At 37.8% G+C, this 17,355-nt stretch overlaps 1 protein-coding gene across 1 annotated transcript; it reads left to right on the top strand.

Annotated features, from left to right (window-relative positions):
• Window positions 1-46: 46 nt before the first annotated feature.
• cenpi (centromere protein I) lies at window positions 47-16,644 on the top strand. The gene is made up of 20 exons (XM_007569659.2): window positions 47-326; window positions 1,699-1,836; window positions 2,891-3,009; window positions 3,199-3,306; window positions 4,857-4,905; window positions 4,996-5,042; window positions 5,442-5,531; window positions 5,623-5,754; window positions 6,240-6,383; window positions 8,268-8,388; window positions 8,616-8,710; window positions 9,510-9,627; window positions 9,779-9,843; window positions 10,425-10,534; window positions 11,608-11,743; window positions 12,248-12,372; window positions 13,578-13,626; window positions 14,091-14,309; window positions 15,726-15,767; window positions 15,901-16,644. The coding sequence occupies exons 1-20, from the start codon at window positions 164-166 to the stop codon at window positions 16,081-16,083; spliced, it is 2,253 nt and encodes a 750-aa protein (XP_007569721.1). The 5' UTR covers window positions 47-163; the 3' UTR covers window positions 16,084-16,644.
• Window positions 16,645-17,355: the final 711 nt, after the last annotated feature.

Raw genomic sequence — 17,355 nt, 5'->3', positions numbered from 1 at the left:
AAACCAAAACAGACTACAACTCCCGTGAAGCACCTCAGCGGATGAACGCCACTGCGCAGGCGCAGGGCAAACGGTCGGCGCGGAAGATTTTGAGTTTCCATTGAACGGACAGAGGCAGAGTTGGGGAGGGGATTGTGTTTTTAAAGTTTTTAGCAATGTAGACATGGCGACGCTGCTAAACCTGTCGGATTCGGACCATTCGGGTCTGAGCGACCAGTCTGTGTCCACTCGGAGCAGCAACCGGAGTCTGAGAATCGCAGAACAGGAGAGGAGGAAGAACGAGGCGGAGGACCCCTTCGTTTTGGCCTTGAAATATTTCTCTGAAGGTAGGTCCACAAACAATAACAGTTGGATTCATAGCCATCAACGGAACTGTACTTCAGCTATAAACTTCAGTATAATAATGAACAGGAACATGTTATAGATAGAATATAGTGGAGAACGTAAAATGTCTTTATAAATAGCTTATGGTGTTTTATCTTAACGCAGAGGAAGACGAACCTACGTGAGGATTATAAACATGTCTTACAGAACAGTAGTAGTCCACTAGGAAACCCTCACATGTTCCCTACTTTCGCTATATCAAAAAGCTAAATGTTGTTGTATTTATTTACACCTTACAAAATATTTGAGATAAACAAGCATTTACTGGATCTCTAGATTATCACAGTAATAGCATAAACTGTAGTTGTATGTTCTGCATAGATAGGATGCTTTATTATTTACTATATTACTTTACTCCACACATTTTAGTGCAAATTACATGACTGTGAAATGTTATTGCAGTTTCTCAAGCAAAGACTGTGCCTCTCTTCGTGTATAAATTGTCCAACACAAAAAATATAATTTATAAACCTACTGCAAAATGGATAAAAACAATCAATCAATAATAAAACTCATGGGACCAGCAAAATAAAACATGGCACCCATCTCAAACGATAAACCAGTAGTGTACCAAGAGTATCGATTTCAAAGAAAATGTTTTCATTTAGATTTATTTTTAAATATGGCATGTAGAAAATTATTCATATTTTTTTCAGTAATCGGTGAAAGAGCAATGATTAGCTAGCGTTACTTGTATTAAGCCCTTCTTATAATTGTCTTCATTGGTAATTTGGCAATTTAATTTTGGTGAGGAGTTCCTGAAAAGTCAAATTTAATTGGATTTTGCCCTAAATATAACACTAATAATGACATTTCCACAGGAAAGCAACCCTAAAGAACATGTTGTATTGATCTGTTTACATGGTTTCTGTTTTGACACACCTGAACATTTCCCTAGAGGACACATTTTAGTCTGGATATCCAGTTCATTTTGGTTTAAATAATTTCTTATTTTAGTTTTAATTTTTAAGATTATTTTTAAACCACTGTTCTATGAATGAAAAATTGTTCTTTACGAATATAGTTATAGAAATAAGCAGAGAAAATATAAATACGAGCCACTTAGCAGGTCACACAAGATCAAAATGAAAAGGTTGTGAACTTCTAAAAGGTTTTAACAGAAGTTTATTTGTGCAGAGCTGTTTCAGGATGTTATCATGTTTAAATGCTCCTTCATGCATATCTAACCTGTAGATATATACTTGTATTCTTTGGAAATGTTTATTTTCTCATGGTATTCCGTCCCATCCAACCTCGGAAGTTGCATTTCTGTCGTTCTGATGTGTCTTCCTCGCCTCTCTCTCTGTCCTTTAGTGGAAGCAGGCACTCCTGTAACTGGGAACGATGAGCTGGAGAACAATCTGGTTCGGGTGGAGAAAGTGGCGTTCAGCAGGGGTTTGTCCCCAGAAGCCATTTCCATTATGCTGGACTTTGCTATGAGCCTACGCATGGGTAAGCCCGCCACTTAGCTGCTCTTTGGAAGCACATTACTGCAACTTTTACACTTTAGCACAGCAAACTGAAGAACAAGCTAAGTGATTAGGAAATATTAGTATTTAATCAACTAAATAACCCAGAGGTTCCCAAACTGTTCCATGCTGTGGCCCCACCAAACAATATTAGTTTCTGGCCAGGAACCCCCTTTGCAATCCCACAGATAATGCTACAAAATATGTAAAGAAATACAGAATTTTACGGTTTTTTTCCTCACTTTTATTCACTATTCGACAATTACTACATTCATTTAGCATTCGTTGACAATGAGTTCTGTGGTGTAAAATTTTTATTAATCTCATGTTCAGTAGATTATCAGATAAAAATGTTCACCACAACCCCCATCTTTTGATAAAAAACGTATGGAATGTTTTTATACTAATCCCATCAAACAGTATTTAATCTCCACAGTTTAGGATTTTGCAGAAGTGTCCTCAACAGCAGGGCAGCTGGATGGTTCCTTCTGTCTTTTATTTGTCAGAAACATTTCCATTTCTAGTTTGAGGAGAAAAGACACTTGATAAATTTGGCTGACAGTCAGAAAGATGAGAAAGACAGTAACTTTTTCCTGAATTTCCAAGATAATACCTTGTATGTGCATCTTCAATAAGTTGTTTTAGCTTATATTTAAAACAAATCAAAACAGAATACATTTATTAAAAAAAAATTATTATTTAAAAATGTATTTTATTTTTCATTTTTCTATTTTTTCTCTTCACTCTAACTTTCTGAGGCGCCCCCTAGCGGCTCACACCTTGAAAAACACTGAACTAAGCAATCACACAAACTGAAAATACTCCCAACAACCTGCATGTTTATGACAATTTTTAAGTGTAAAACAAAAAACAAAAAAAAAACAAAAAACATTTTCTTTGAATTATTGCTGATGATATGAGAGATGATATAATGGAGCAGTGAGTTGTAAAAACACGTGGCACCTTTTGTAGAAAATGCTATGCTAATCTGTGATCTGTTGACGTTTGCTTCTTTTCTTCGTTCATTACGTCTGCAGGCAGCAGTCCATGTGCACGGGTGCTGAAGTGTCTCCTTCCCGCTTCAGTGGTGCCACAGGAGGCTGTGGTCCGAGCCATAGTTTGGCTCACTGTTCGGAAATTACCCACCAGCACTCAGGTTTGCGAAAATCCAATCACTTCCACATGTTAACATCCAAATAATGTAGATTAGAAAAACACGGCACAGATTTTTATTTTTATTTTTTATTTTCACTAATAATGTTAAAATGTAGCTGATCTTGTTCTTATTCAGTCAGTTTTGTTTGTATGTTTTGGATTGATGCGTTTTTCTCTCTGAAATTTGTAGGTTTTATTTATAAAATGGGTGCTGACTGTTTTCGACATGATCGACGCGAAAGACAAGCTTCGAGCCATTTATGGCTTCATCTTCAGCTTCGTCACAGATGAGAATCTGGTATGTGACTCGTCTTCTCTGCGTTGATTTAACTTGAAACTTATTCACTTCTTTGAAAATGATGGAAAGTAATGGTAGCGTTTTGGGGCAGCTTTAATCTGATAGAGAAAAGTAGCTAAAGATTAGGGTGATGGCAAAGAGACCATCCGACTTTAAGGAGCTGCAGCTTATCAACAAAAGCTGGTTTGTTTCCTGTAACATCTATTGAAACATTTCTGTTTATAGTTGAGAGAGGAGTAAGTCATTTGACACCTGAAAATAGGAGCAGATAATTATTATGTTAATAATTTACACACTATTCTTTAATCCTGTGAGAGATGCCCATTTTATTTCCAATGAGAAAAAAAAAACTACTTTGTTGTATGAATGTAATTTAAAATCTAAAATGACAGAGGAATTAATAATTATCACCAATATCTCTGAGCTATGGCAATGTCTTACAGTCATAATTATAAATATGCTCAAGTCATAATATAATGTAGTTAAGACAAATCTGTTATTGTATCTCATTATTATAAGATAAATGAGTCGTAATCATGAGATACAATTCAGTTATTCTAAATTATGACATTTCAAATATCATGAGGTCATTATGAGATTCATACTTAATAGCTAGCTAATTTATTTTTGCTGGTATAAATACGAGAAACTATGTCATAAATACCTTTTACTGTGTGAAAATTGTTGATAACAGAGTTGTAATAATGAGATGACCAACTTTAAAGAAGCAAGTCGCTGGTGTTGAGTCTCAGTTATCAAATCCAGCTGGACTTCTTTACTGTCTTCGTCAAGATGTTTCCGCTCTGATCTGAAAGACCGAACTTGGTTGAACCGATTACAGCCAGGAGCGGTGAGAACAGACACACCAACAGAGAAATTAAGGTCACAGATTGAGCATTAAAGACATATAATAGCCTCTATTCAGCTCAATAGTTGGGTCGTTGTTGCTTGACGGTCCAAACAAATCCCTCATAATGCCGTCTCAGTTGTTTTGGTCTCTTGTCCAAAGGTGTGAAATGCTACAAAACCGCGTGGAAAGACGAGTCAGAGATGCAGAGTAGGTGTTTAGTGTTGGTTTTTCATGTTTAACAAAGGTGGGTTCGTTCACTCCTCTCTCAGATTAACATGTAGATGGTAAAATGGTCAGTGGCCTGCACTTGTATAGACTCAATGCTTCACACTACATGCCGTCATTCACCTTTTCACATGCTGATGATGGTGAATGTGGCATATTTCAGTTTCCGGACGAATGTCCTTTGACCCTGAGAGGTAAATTAATTATCCAGCTTGATATGGAAGAATTGGTGACTTGGTCCTTCTGACCTCAAATCATTGAACACTTTTGGATTAAATTAGAGCTGCGATCCAGGCCTTCACATCCAACATCAGTGTCTGACCTCAAAAATGCAGTCTGTTCATCTGTCGTCTCTACCTGCAAGGAGCAGAGCAAAATTTATTTAGCTTTAATTATATGTAAAATAAACTGATGTTTCTATTTTGTCATGTTATGAACAAGACTTTACATTTTCTTGTTCTTGTTTCTTTTTCAGTGCCCTTTCATTTGCCACTTGTTGTATCTTTTAACCAGAAAGGAAAATGGTAAGCCAGGCTTTAATATTTGTTTTTCTGTTCTCAGTGTTTTCTTCACTTCTGTGAAAAAATATTAACAGTATTTTTATTCCACTGCAGTGCGTGTCTTCAGAGTCAGGAAGCTACTGGAGCAGCAGTCGAAACTGGTAAACTTCCTGTTGATTTCGTTTGTTTGGGATTTTTTCTGTCTTTGAATCTTCTCTGTCTTTCGCTCTTTTACCCTTTCTTTCATTCCGTTTTTCTGTCTTTTGTTGTTTCGCTCTCTTTTCCCATGCCCTTCTTCCTTCCCTCCGTCTTTGATTCCTTAAGTGGAGTGTTATGATTACTGGCTGATCGGATCACATCTCCTGACTTGCCAGAGAGAAACTATGGAAATATGTTGTTCAACACATAAACGAGTAAAAACATGTAAACCTTTTGAAAATCATCCGTATTTTTCTCATGGGACTTATTATTTTTGGCGACAACAGAACTGATTGTTGGATTTCTGGGAATCTGCAGACGTGTTTTATGCACTGTGTTGCACATCTCTCTTGTCTCCTCAGGGAAGGCAGCCTTACCTGCTGTACCTTCTGTCTCTCTATAAAGTGTTTTGCCCTGAGCTGGTGACGCTCTCCATACCGTCCCGGATGAAGGTTTGTACTTCAAACTGAAAGCTCCTCTAATACTGCCTGACTGTAAACTCTAAACAGTAATGAAACACCAGTGCTGTTTGATTCCTCGCAGAGTGGGTTTAAGAATCACATTTCCCCCTGGAAGTCGGCTCTAATCGGAGTCCAGAGGAGGAACGGCGTGCAGGTCGCCTCCGGCATCAGTCTGGCCTTCGCTGTCAGAGATAAAACCGCCTCTCGGAAAAGGGTGAGTTCCCCAGCACATTATTCAGAGTGTTTAAATGATTTCTGCAGCACTTGACATATTGCTGCTCCTTTCCCAGTATTATTGCAACATTTCATCACCTCCTCAGCTTCTGTCCAGAGGCTCCATGTGTTTCCTACAAATGGACAACAGCCGATATCTGTTTTTATCCCAGTAACAGGATCAGATTAGAAAGTAGATCTGTAGTGAACAAGTTGATTTAGGTAGTATTTTTAATTTCATTTAGTTTATATCTGTAAATCATAAATAAATATTGCTTACAGCAAAATAAACCCCCAAATTCAGTTTCTCAAATGGATTTGACAAACAATACCTGAAATAAACACATTCTAACTGTTAAATCTTTTAAAGATTAGCTTAAATATGAAGTGGAGATATCTAATTTTAAAACATTCCTATCTACAATCCAGAAATGAGTCAGTAAATTGTCTGAACATGTAGTGAAATCTTTTGTTTTGCTTTTCCAGAAACACGCCCACCTGGAGCTGCCGCCTCTGAGCCCCGTCACCATCAAGGAGCCCCAGGCGGCGCAGGGCTCCAGTAGGAAGCTGGTTCCTATGCAGCAGGTCCAGTCCTTCGCTCAGCTGCTGCAAAACATGCATCGCATCGAGGTAAACTGTCCCTGGACTAATGAGACTTTTATTCAAAATGCTACTTCACGAGACTTTTTTGCTTTAAAAAACAAATAAAAAAAAAACAGTGAAAGTAAAGTGTTTTTTTTTTATATGCTAGTCTAGATACTTCATATCCAAACTGTGAACTGCTTGCCTTGAAGTTGCACATTTAGCAAAGTAGAAATCACTTATGTTACTTTAAAACACATTTACTAGACCTGTCGCAATAAGTAATAAATTACTTAACTGAATGATAAATTAAAAAGAGCTCAATAGTTTCCATTAACATGATTTATCGTTTTTGTATTTTTACCAAAAACTGGATGACAAAAGTCTTCAGTCTGATGAATTGGTCTCAACTTTTTTTGAAGGACAATTTTGCTTACAGAGACTTCATGATTAATTTTATTTGTTGTTTTTGTGATTTATTTTGGATATTTAAAATGTCTTCCAGCTGCAGTGTTGAATGTTCATTAGAATTTAAAATTTATTGAACTTTAAGAACTTCTGGGACAATTTATCATCCAGAAAAATGTGTTATTGTGACACAAGCCTAGAGTCATTTATTTTCTCCACTCGTTCACTTCAGGGCGCTGAATCTGTTTCTGGTGTGATGCCGCCTCACCGCCACATGGTGGTGCTGTTGCACCGTCTAATCTGGATGACGTGCAGCGTATTTACATCTCAGTCCAGCACAGGTGGCCCCGCGGCTGTAATTGTTTTATTAGATTAGAGGATAAACCCGCTTTATGAGCGCTGTGCTTCTCATTAACTTTACCATTATATGTTTTTCCCCTCACAGACGTCATTAGCTGTTTATCTGTCCTGAATGAGTAATAAAAGCAAAAATAAATAAATAAAATAAAATGAGATTCTGTGTAACACATAAATTCACCTCTTTATTTGAACACCACACAGCTTATAAAATACAACCAGAGATCTTTCTTTACTTTGTTGTTGTTTTTAATTGTGCATAAAACAGTTCTTTTATTGTATTGATTATATTGGTAAAGGATCAACACTTTACCGCTTCTTGTTGAAATTGTGTCTGTTCATAGTTTGTCTGCTTTTTATTCTAATTTATCCATGAAACTGGCAGCATCTCTGTGTTTTGAGGCAGCTGCTAGTGCGCTGTTGCTGGATTCTCAGCTTGGCTTGACTTTTCTATCAACCAAAGTTATTACGGTTAACTAAAGCTAATGAAATAGCAAAAACTGAAATAGAACATTTTTGTTAACTGAAATAAATAAAAATGGTAATTAATGGGGAAAAACTATAACTAACTGGAACTTGAAATTGTGCGTTTATGAAACATACTGAAATTATAGATATAAAATCCTTCGTTTTTTTCCCCCCACACAAGCAGTTTACGTCAGTTGTTGGTAAATTACGTCACTCATATTCTTCTTGGCAATACAAAATTGCGACAGCAAAAGTTGGAAGCAAACATTAATTGAATTCATTTTTAAAAAAACAGTATTTATTGCGGAGTATTTATTAGCCAATCGATGTAAACATAATCAAAATAAAAATACTTCTAACTTTTTGAATGCTGATACCAGAGTATCAGAAAAAACTAACTGCTATAACTGATAAAAAATTTATCTAATGACAACTTGTAAAATCTAGCAAACACACTATAAAAACCAAAAAAGTCACAGTGAAATAAAACTAAACTCTAGTGAAAATTATAACTCTGGTATCAGCATTGACTCTCCTAATGCTGGTAAACAGGATGATCATAAAGTAAAACAACAGATTCTGTATTTTAATGTGAAGTTTGACTTTCTTAGCATGTTTTTTAATTAAAATGTGCCTCTGGATGCCTGTCTGTGTTGATGGGTGTGTGATGATGTTTTTATCTGGTTGCTCCTCCGCCAGCTGCCAGCTCAGATGGGCTCTCTGCTGGGGTCCAGTCTGGCTCTGCAGTACCTGGACTGCGTGCAGGATGAGTCGGCCCTCCTGCGACTCAACTTCTGGCTCGGCTACGCTCTCCACGAAGGTAAATGAGACGTGATTGGACGTGAAGCTGCAAAACCGCTGTGACATGGTCATCATCATCGACAAACAGGAGAAGTTTCTCCCAAATTAAAGCTGACCTTGAGCTGAACTCCAGCGGATTACGTAGTTTGGCTATTCAAAGGGAATTATTTTAGGAGAAGGAATAAACATTTCCAGAATAATTCATTTGTCTGTTTGAGTTACTAAATTTTCTTCTTTCTTGTTCAGAGTTTTTGTTCTGCAGCGATGGAGGAGCCAATAAGAACCCGGAGGAAGCGCTACAGTTTTTAAACCGGCTGCTGTCGGCGCAGCACTTCCTGCAGGTGAGCGTCTCATCACATGTGTTCATTTATATTTTTCTGAAATATTTCTAAGATTTTAATTAATAATTACATTATCTTATTTAATTATTGGTATTGAAATTAAAATTTTTCCCAATATGTACATTTTAAATGTGCAGTTGAATGACTATGAAGTCTCTTTGTCTAAAGTCAGAATTCTTCCGAGAATCAGAATTGTTAAACTTTTAATGCACCATAAAACAAATCGAGTCTTAAAACTCAAATCTAACAAATAAATTTAATGTATGGAAGACAATTAGGGTCAAAAATAAAAGGATTCTGACTCAGAATTCTTGCTTTAATTTTAGAATTCAGATTTTTCCTCTCAGAATTCTGACTTTTTTTTCTTCTTAGAATTCAGATCTTAGAATTCAGATTCTTTTTTTTTTAAAATCAGGATTCAGATGTTTTTTCCTCAAAATTTGGACTTTTTTCTCAGAATTCGGACTTTTTTTCAGAAATCCAACTTTTTTTCCCCTCAGCATCATAATTGTTTAAATTCTCATTCTGCACCATCAGACAAATCTAATCTTAAAAAAATCTAACAAATGAATTTGGGACAGGCTTTCATTTCAGGTTTACAAATGTTATTAACAGAAATAGTTATATGATTAATTTCATACAATAGCAACACAGTTAACATACACCTGAGGATATTTGGATCTTTAATTGGATCTTTAATTGGACTGACACAGAATTAGAATTATGAGAAAAGAGTCAGAGTTTAATTTAAATGAATTGTTGATTCATGTTTTCTTTAAACAATGCTTGTGCCCATTAGGAGGGGTTTAACAGTTCTGATGCCTTCCTGTTCAAATTCCTCAACGTTTGGGACGGATCTCTACTGCGTCCGCAGATCCTCGGCCTCCTGAGCAACATTCCCGTCATTCCGAGCTCGCGTGAGTGTCCAAAAAAACAAAAACAAAATGCTGCTTTCTACCTTAGTTGCTACGTAGCATGGTAACTGAGAGCCGGGCTGAGGCAGCTTTATTAGAAAATGTGAGCTGTTTGTTGATTTGGAATAATTGTGATATTTTCTCTCCTGTTCAGAAATCAAGGCGTTGCTGTTTGATCCTCTCATGCAGCTTTTCTTCACGTCCTCGCTGTTTTTTAAGGTGAGTTTGCTGTTTGAGGCAAAAGTTGTTAAATCTTCAGGGTTTCTAGAAAAATCTCAATGCTGAGGTGTTTTTAAAAACTTATTTTTAAATCCTGTTTTCTAAAACGTGCATCTGTCTCTGATCTCTATGTCCATCCGCCTGTTCATCCATCCATCGGTGAATCAGTTAGTTTATTCATCCGTCCATCCTTCCATTAACGCAATAGTTTGTATATTCATCCATCTATTTTCTCTACATCGTGTTTCCATCTGTTTTTTTCTCTCCAATCATTCATTTGTCCTTTCTTTCATCGGTCCATCTATCCATCCAGTGTTTCATCCTTACATCCATCCATTTTGTCATTCTTCCATCCATCCCTCCATCTGTTCATCTATTCAAACAAAAGGGGCTAAGCAGAAATGTAAGAGATGAAAAGTTTGACCTTAAAATGGTCAGAAACCCTGAATCTTCCTCACGTTGCAGTTCTATGTTGACTGGATCTTCATGGTTGCAGCTAACATGTGTTAGCCTTGCATGCATTATAACCGCCGCTATCATTGAGTGTTTGATCGGTGCTTTTCCTCTCTGCGTTTCTGCAGTGTGGACTGATTGAGTGTTTAAACCACATGCTGTTAAAGTGGCTGACCTGGCACTCTGCGTACGCTCTGGAAGATGACCTGGACATCAGCCTCAACAGCCACACGTCCATGTGAGTTTTACGTCCACCCCATTAAACAACTGAAGAATAACTGGAGCCTGGTTTTACAAAAAACCCACTTGATGCAAAAAAAATGACAAACTTGCAGCTTTTTTCTTTTGAAGATGAGGCGTATTGGTGCATTTTACTTTTTGGTAGGGCTGGACAATTGATCAATAACAACATATATTGCGATAGACACATGATAATACGTCTGATAGATTATTGAATATTCACTGTACTCTGATCCAGAACCACAGCTAAGCAAGGTTGGTGGAATCAGTTCACTCATTCTCTGGTTACTTAGCAACTCACTCATTCTTTGGTTACCTAGCAACTCACTCATTCTTTGGTTACCTAGTAACTTGCTCATTCTTTGGTTACCTAGCAACGACCTGTTGAGTAACTGGCGCAGCAGCAGTTTAAGGTTTTGCCTCATAAATGCTTGAAAATAAAAAATCAATGCTGTGGAGTGAAAACTGTGGATAAAGCAGGAACGGTCACACCACCAGTTTTTCAGTATTTCAGATATTTAAAACAAACAAAAAAATAAATTCTTATCGATATCAACTGATATGAAGCATTTACATTGTGATAAGTTTTTCATCCATATCGTCCAGCCCTAGCTGTTTTATAAAGTACTTGAATAAATTAAAATATGCAAATAAACAAACCACTTGGTCCCAGTTTTACGGAAGGAAATGAACATTTTGTTGCCTAAAATGCAGTAACGTAGCGTCTCTTTAGCGAACACTTCAGCAAAGGATGAATCTGTAGGTAGAAAAAAAAAATCTACCGATGTGAAATGCTTAGTGTGATGGATTTTCCAGCCATATTGTCCAGCCCTAGTCTAAATAAAAATTATAATTCATAATTGAGCCTTGAATATATCCCTGCCATGCCATGTAAAATTTGCTGACTCATTGAGTAAATCTGCCCCTCTGGTTAGAGTGTCTGATCTTTTCTGCTGCAGTGATCTTCCTCCGTCTTATCTGAAATCAGTAAACGTGTGTTGGAAGTTTCCCTTAGTGTCAGCTGAGCAGACGGTTTCTGTGTGTGACCCTCTGCTCTGCTCTCTGTCTCAGAAACATAACCTTGTCAGGGTTCAAGGACTCTGTGATGGAGCTGGTTCACTTCGTGGGTCGGCTGGCCTCCCTGGGCCTCCAGCTGGAGGGCTGCCACTCTCTCCTGCTCAGCTTCATTCTGGATTTCTACGAGACAGTAAGTGGGAGCTGCTAACTGGGTCTAAATATTGTATGTTTTATCCAGTGCTGCAAGTGCCTTTGCCAGTTTGGATCCAACTTGATTCAAAACAGATTTTATGGCCAAGTTTCACTGCTAGAAACTTTATTTTCACCTAAACATTAAGCATTTTTATTTTACTACTATTATCATCAGGGACTCACAAGCTTCTATCAAACATGTCAACATAATCTGTATGCATCTAATACATTGTTGTTAACTTGTGTTACTATAAGTAGTTTGCCAGCACAAAAACAATCAAATCCCTGTGGTTTCCTGACTTCCAACTGGAATCAAGATCAAACTGGATATAGCATAATTCCCAGCTCTGAGATCCGACTTTGAGCTAAATGGAACGCAGCATTTTTGGCCCAACATGAAAGTGTGCATCAGATTATAGGATGTCAATGCAGAGCTCTGCAGACTTGTAAAAGCTGTAAGATTAAGAGCTGGAGAATCATTTTTTTCACCCTCCTTCCTCAGGTTTGTGACACTTTCCTGAAGTTTGGCCTTCCCCTCGTGGTCATGCCTCCTCCAGGAGTTTTTTACCCGGCCTTTTTCGCTGCCGACCCCATCAGCGTGGACAGACTGGCCTTCATCATGCACAGGTGGGAGACTCTTCATTCATCTGGTAGCATCAGCTCTGATCTCTCACACGTTTAGTGGAGTTAAAACCTTCAGTGTGTTTATTATAAAGTGGAAGGCAAATGATTATTTTTCTTAATCTAGAAATCTAAAATGAAACCATCTTGGACACCATAGTAGAATATCTTCTGGTGCTTTGTCTCTTCTAGCTTTAAATAAAGACTTTCAATCTGGTCCATTTTTCTTTACAAACTAGCTCAAGCTCACTCAGACTGAACGTGGGACTTGATGCTCAAGTCTTGCCACATGTTTTTAATTGGGTTTAGGTCTGGACTTTAGGAGTGTTTTCACACCCAGTGGACCATCAGGTGGGATGATTTTCAGTTGGTGTGGTTTGCTTTCACACTGCGCTGTCAAATGAACCAAGCCTTTTGAAAAACCTATTTCCCTCCTCGCCTGTGGTGGCGACAAAAACCTCAGAAGAAGAGACGGAGCGCGACTTCCTTCTTCACCAGATGTAAACAAAAATGGAGTAGCGTCAGATTTTTGCCTTTGTAGGATTTCTCTTTTGTCTTTGGTAAAAGACTGTGTCATTTCTCGCTCTAGTGCCAGACTCCTGAATTTGTTTTGGTTGCGTTTACCCAGAATCCCCAGTGCTATCGTTCTCTTCCTGCTTTTGGAGTGGTCTTTGGTCTGCTTGGCGTTCACATATGCATTCAAACAACACCAGAGTTCACTTCAACTGAATTGAGACCAAGGTTTTAAGGTGGACCAGAGTTTGGTTGTATAGTCACACCTCCCAAAATGAATTGGACTTTCTAGGAAATCTGATTAGTGCGGACTAAACAGGGCGAATGTGAACGCACCCCAACTTGGTCGTTCTAATTGGTCACAATGAGTTTTATTTAAGAGTAACAGAGTAAAAGAAAGGCATGCCTCGCAAAAACTCAAACGTCATTTTCCTTCTGTTCTGCAATAATGGACCACTTTGTCACCTAAAATCTCAATAAAATACATTGTTATGAATTTCTACCTTAAGATGGCACTGTAAATGAAAGTGAGGCTAAGGTGTGAAAAAGAACATGGCCTCATCCCATATCGACATGTAGATGCCTGACAAAATCAGATCTGTGAAATTAAAATTTAATTTCTAACTTTAAGTTATACTGTGACACAGAAAATGGGATTTTATTTCTATAATTAGTTGCATCATTTCTGTTTTGTTTAGGTACAAAGTAAACCTGACGTCCGCCAAGAGGCAGGAGAAAGTGACTGAGGTAAGGACGAACCTGTGGCTCTGTGGCTGGATCAGTAATCCAGCTGTTTGTTTTAGAAACCGAGGTAGATGTTTGATATTCAGCCGGTCCGTCTGCGTAAACCCGATAACCATAATCTCCTCTCACATGAGAGTTTGGAAATGTTTATTTCAACGCAGCTCTGACTTTTTAGCAGGTTTTTCTGCCCGCCGGCTGACCGGCTCGCCTGCAAATGCCACCAGATTGTTTTTATTAAGAGTCCCTAAAACATTGTACTCCAGTAAGAGTAGAAATACTTCATAATAAAATTACTCAAATAAAAGTGAAAAGTGCAGCGTAGTAAAAATACTCTTAAAAGTAAATTTTCCTCACAAAGGTTAGTTAAGTAAATGTAATTAATTACTACAGAACTCTGATGAAGGTGAATCAAACTCAGTGAATGAATCGCCTCCTGTGGGTTTGTTTGTTCGGTTTCGTTTCTGCAGCAGGCCTTTCACATCAGCCGCCAGACTTTCCGGGAGTTTAACCGCTACCAGGTGTTCCTGGTGAACTGCCTGTGGAACTCCAACATGTGCTACCCGGAAGCGGAAGTGCGCCTGTCGGACGAGCTGCTCGCCCAGAGCGGCGTGCCGCAGTTCTCGACGCGCTTCGACCTCATCCACCACCCGGCCTTCGTGAGCTACGCTCTGGACTTCCACCACAAGGTCAGAGGGATTCTGGGAACAAATGGAGTTTGTCGTTCTCCACTAGTTAGGAAGAAGAAGATGGGAGAATGAAGAATATTCATGTTCTTAGAGTTTATCCCCTCGACTGCTGTCTAAATCTGGTTCTTGTTTTTCTTCTTTGTGCCCTTCATCACTTTCCTCATACATCTAATTTTTTGCTACCCATTTTCCTTTCTTTCCTCTCCTCTTGTGTCCTTCCTTCCTTCCTCACTTACTTGGTTCCTTCTTGTGTTCTTTTTGTTTCCTATATCCCATTTATTTTATCCTTTCTTGTTTCTTTCTTTTTCTGTCCTCTTATCATTCCTTTCTTTCTTTCTTTCTTTCTTTCTTTCTTTCTTTCTTTCTTTCTTTCTTTCTTTCTTTCTTTCTTTCTTTCTTTCTTTCTTTTGTTCTTTCTTTCTTTCTTTCTTTCGTTCTTTCATTCTTTTGTTCTTTCTTTCTTTCTTTCTTTCTTTCTTTCTTTCTTTCTTTCTTTCTTTCTTTCTTTCTTCATTGTGTCTTTCCTGTCACTTGTTTCCTTTTTTGTCTCCTTCCTTCCTTAGTTCTTGTTCTTTCTTTTCCTTTTTGTTTCCTATGCTCCCTTCCTTTCTTTCTTGTCTTTCCTTTCCTTCCATACTTCCCTTCTTGTTCTTCCTTCCTATGTTCTTGCTTTTCTGTTTTCCTTCATCTCTCTCCACATATATGCAATTTTTTACTATTTTTCTTTTCTTCTTTCCTTCCTTCCTTTTATTTCTCCAATCTTGTGTCCTCTTTCTCCTTGATTATGTCCTTTCTTTGCCACTCATTTCCTTCCTTCTTGTGTTCTTCCTTTTCTTTGTTTCCTATGTCCCCTTCATCTTGCCACTTCATTCCTTCCTTCCTTGCTTCATTGTGTCCTTTGGTCACTCATTTCCTTTTCTTTTTTGTTTCCTTCATCTCTCTCCTCTTTTAATTTTAATATTTTATTACCCTTTTTTCTTCCTTTTCCCCTCATCACTACTTCCTTCCTTCCTTCCTCTTCCCTTCTTTCCAGTCCTATGTCCTCTCTTCCTATGTCTCTTTCTCTGTTGTTTTTTTTGTCGGTTGTAGAAATGTTTGTCATAAATTCAGCGTTTTATGTTCATAAAGAAGTGGAACTGGAAGTTTCTCAGGCAGAAACCTGCCTGTTGTTTTGATGGATCAGTTTGGATTCTTGCTGTGCATTTTGCCAAACAGACCTACAGCCAAGACAAATGAGTTTTAATGTATCCTTCAGAGCTGATGCATTAATCAATAGGGATATTTATAATAAATGGCTGCCCTTTAAGATGTTTAATAACACACATACACCTTTTTTTTTGGGTTTGGGCCACCTGCGATCTTGTGAGATTTCCCACACATTTCTGTCACTGAATATTAATGTCGTCTCTTTATCAGTGTTGGCCCGGCAGAAAAGACACGGACCTCAATTCCATCAAGGTAAAACGAGTCTCCTTTTCCGTTCTGTGTTCATTTAAGACGTCACATCTAGTCTCGACTTGCCTCAGTCATCCGTCTTTGATCACACAGTCCTTCAGATGTTTTCTGATGCGACTCCCCGTGTGTTTTTCAGCAAACCAAGCCGTGGAGCTGGTACCTGGAGTATCTGTTCACCCAGGGCTTCGACGGCCTGAAAGACTTTTTGCAGAATAACATCAGCCGGCGGGTAATGATGGCGGGCGACAGGCGTGAAGACGGGACGCAGAGCCAGGAGCTCGAATCTGCGCCACAGATAAAACAACCACTATTATCTTAAGGATTCATTTTAAAAGACATGTACATATTTAATCCCTTCTGCTTCCTGCAAAGTCCTTTTACTGTACATATTTTTTATGATGCTGGTGCACTTTTAGTTGTTAACAAGGCATGCTAATAAAGTGTTTATTTTATATTGTGGCTCAATAAGTAGGTTTAACCCCTGAAATCTAGAGTACAGCATAAAATTACAGATTGAGTCATTTAGCTGTGGGATTAGATTTTTACAAGACAGCGTTGTGATATATTGATGAGAAGAAGCTATCAATCGATAGGCCTGTCACAGTAAACATAAGCTTTATCGTGACACACAAATGGTGTTTTACCACCATTTCAAAGCAATGTAACAATAACAGCATAATAATGTAAAATACTCTCAAAGTTCAATAACTCTGGAACTGGAAGACGTCTTAAATATCCCAAATAAACAAAGTAGAACATAAAATATGAAGTTTCTGTAAAGAAATGTGTTCTTCAAAAAAAGAGCTAGTTGAGATCGAAGCTCCAGACTGAAGATTTTTGTCACCCAGTTTGTGGTTAAAAACAATAAATCATGCAAATGGAAATTATTGAGCCTGTTTTATTTTTAATTTATCACCCAATTGATTTATTGCTTATTGCAACAGGCCTATCAGTCGATAAGCTGCATGAATATTCAAGTATTTCTGCACGACAGGTTCCAGCTTTTATGAAGTTTTCTTCCATTAATGTGTAAAAGCACACGATGCTCGTGTGGAAATGATTTGATTACTTCAAAACACAACAAGCAGTAAAAAAAGGAAACAAGGACACAATCAGGTTTATTAATATGCATCTTTTAAATATACTTATGAAATTTACTGCAGAAGCACAGCAATCTTTATTTTCTCTCATTTTGGATCTGATCCTGTGAAACAGATTTCATTTTGGACTGTTTGCATTTCTGGGTAGATTTAGTCACTTCAAGGGTGTTTCGAAGAACAGGGAAAACTTTTACTGAAATGTAATTTTTTTAAGTTTATGTCATTTTCATAAAAAATAGACTGTTTACATATTTGCTAACGTTGCCATGTTTATGAACCAGATAGTCTGTGAAAAGATTGAGCTCCTCCACATCTGAAGACATTATTATAGTACATTATTGAAAATGGGAATAACGTCCCACAGGAAAATGTGATTTTTTTCAAGAAGAGACAGTGAGACATGTTTTATTGTTCTGTTCCAAATATTCTATGGAGAGAAGGGGAATGGTATGTAGATTACAAGACAAGACATTTCAGACAAACTTTCTACT

This window comes from Poecilia formosa, unplaced genomic scaffold (assembly GCF_000485575.1).
Source record: "Poecilia formosa unplaced genomic scaffold, Poecilia_formosa-5.1.2 Scaffold244, whole genome shotgun sequence".
Lineage (NCBI taxonomy): Eukaryota > Metazoa > Chordata > Actinopteri > Cyprinodontiformes > Poeciliidae > Poecilia > Poecilia formosa.
This window is presented reverse-complemented; position numbering and strand designations above follow the sequence as displayed.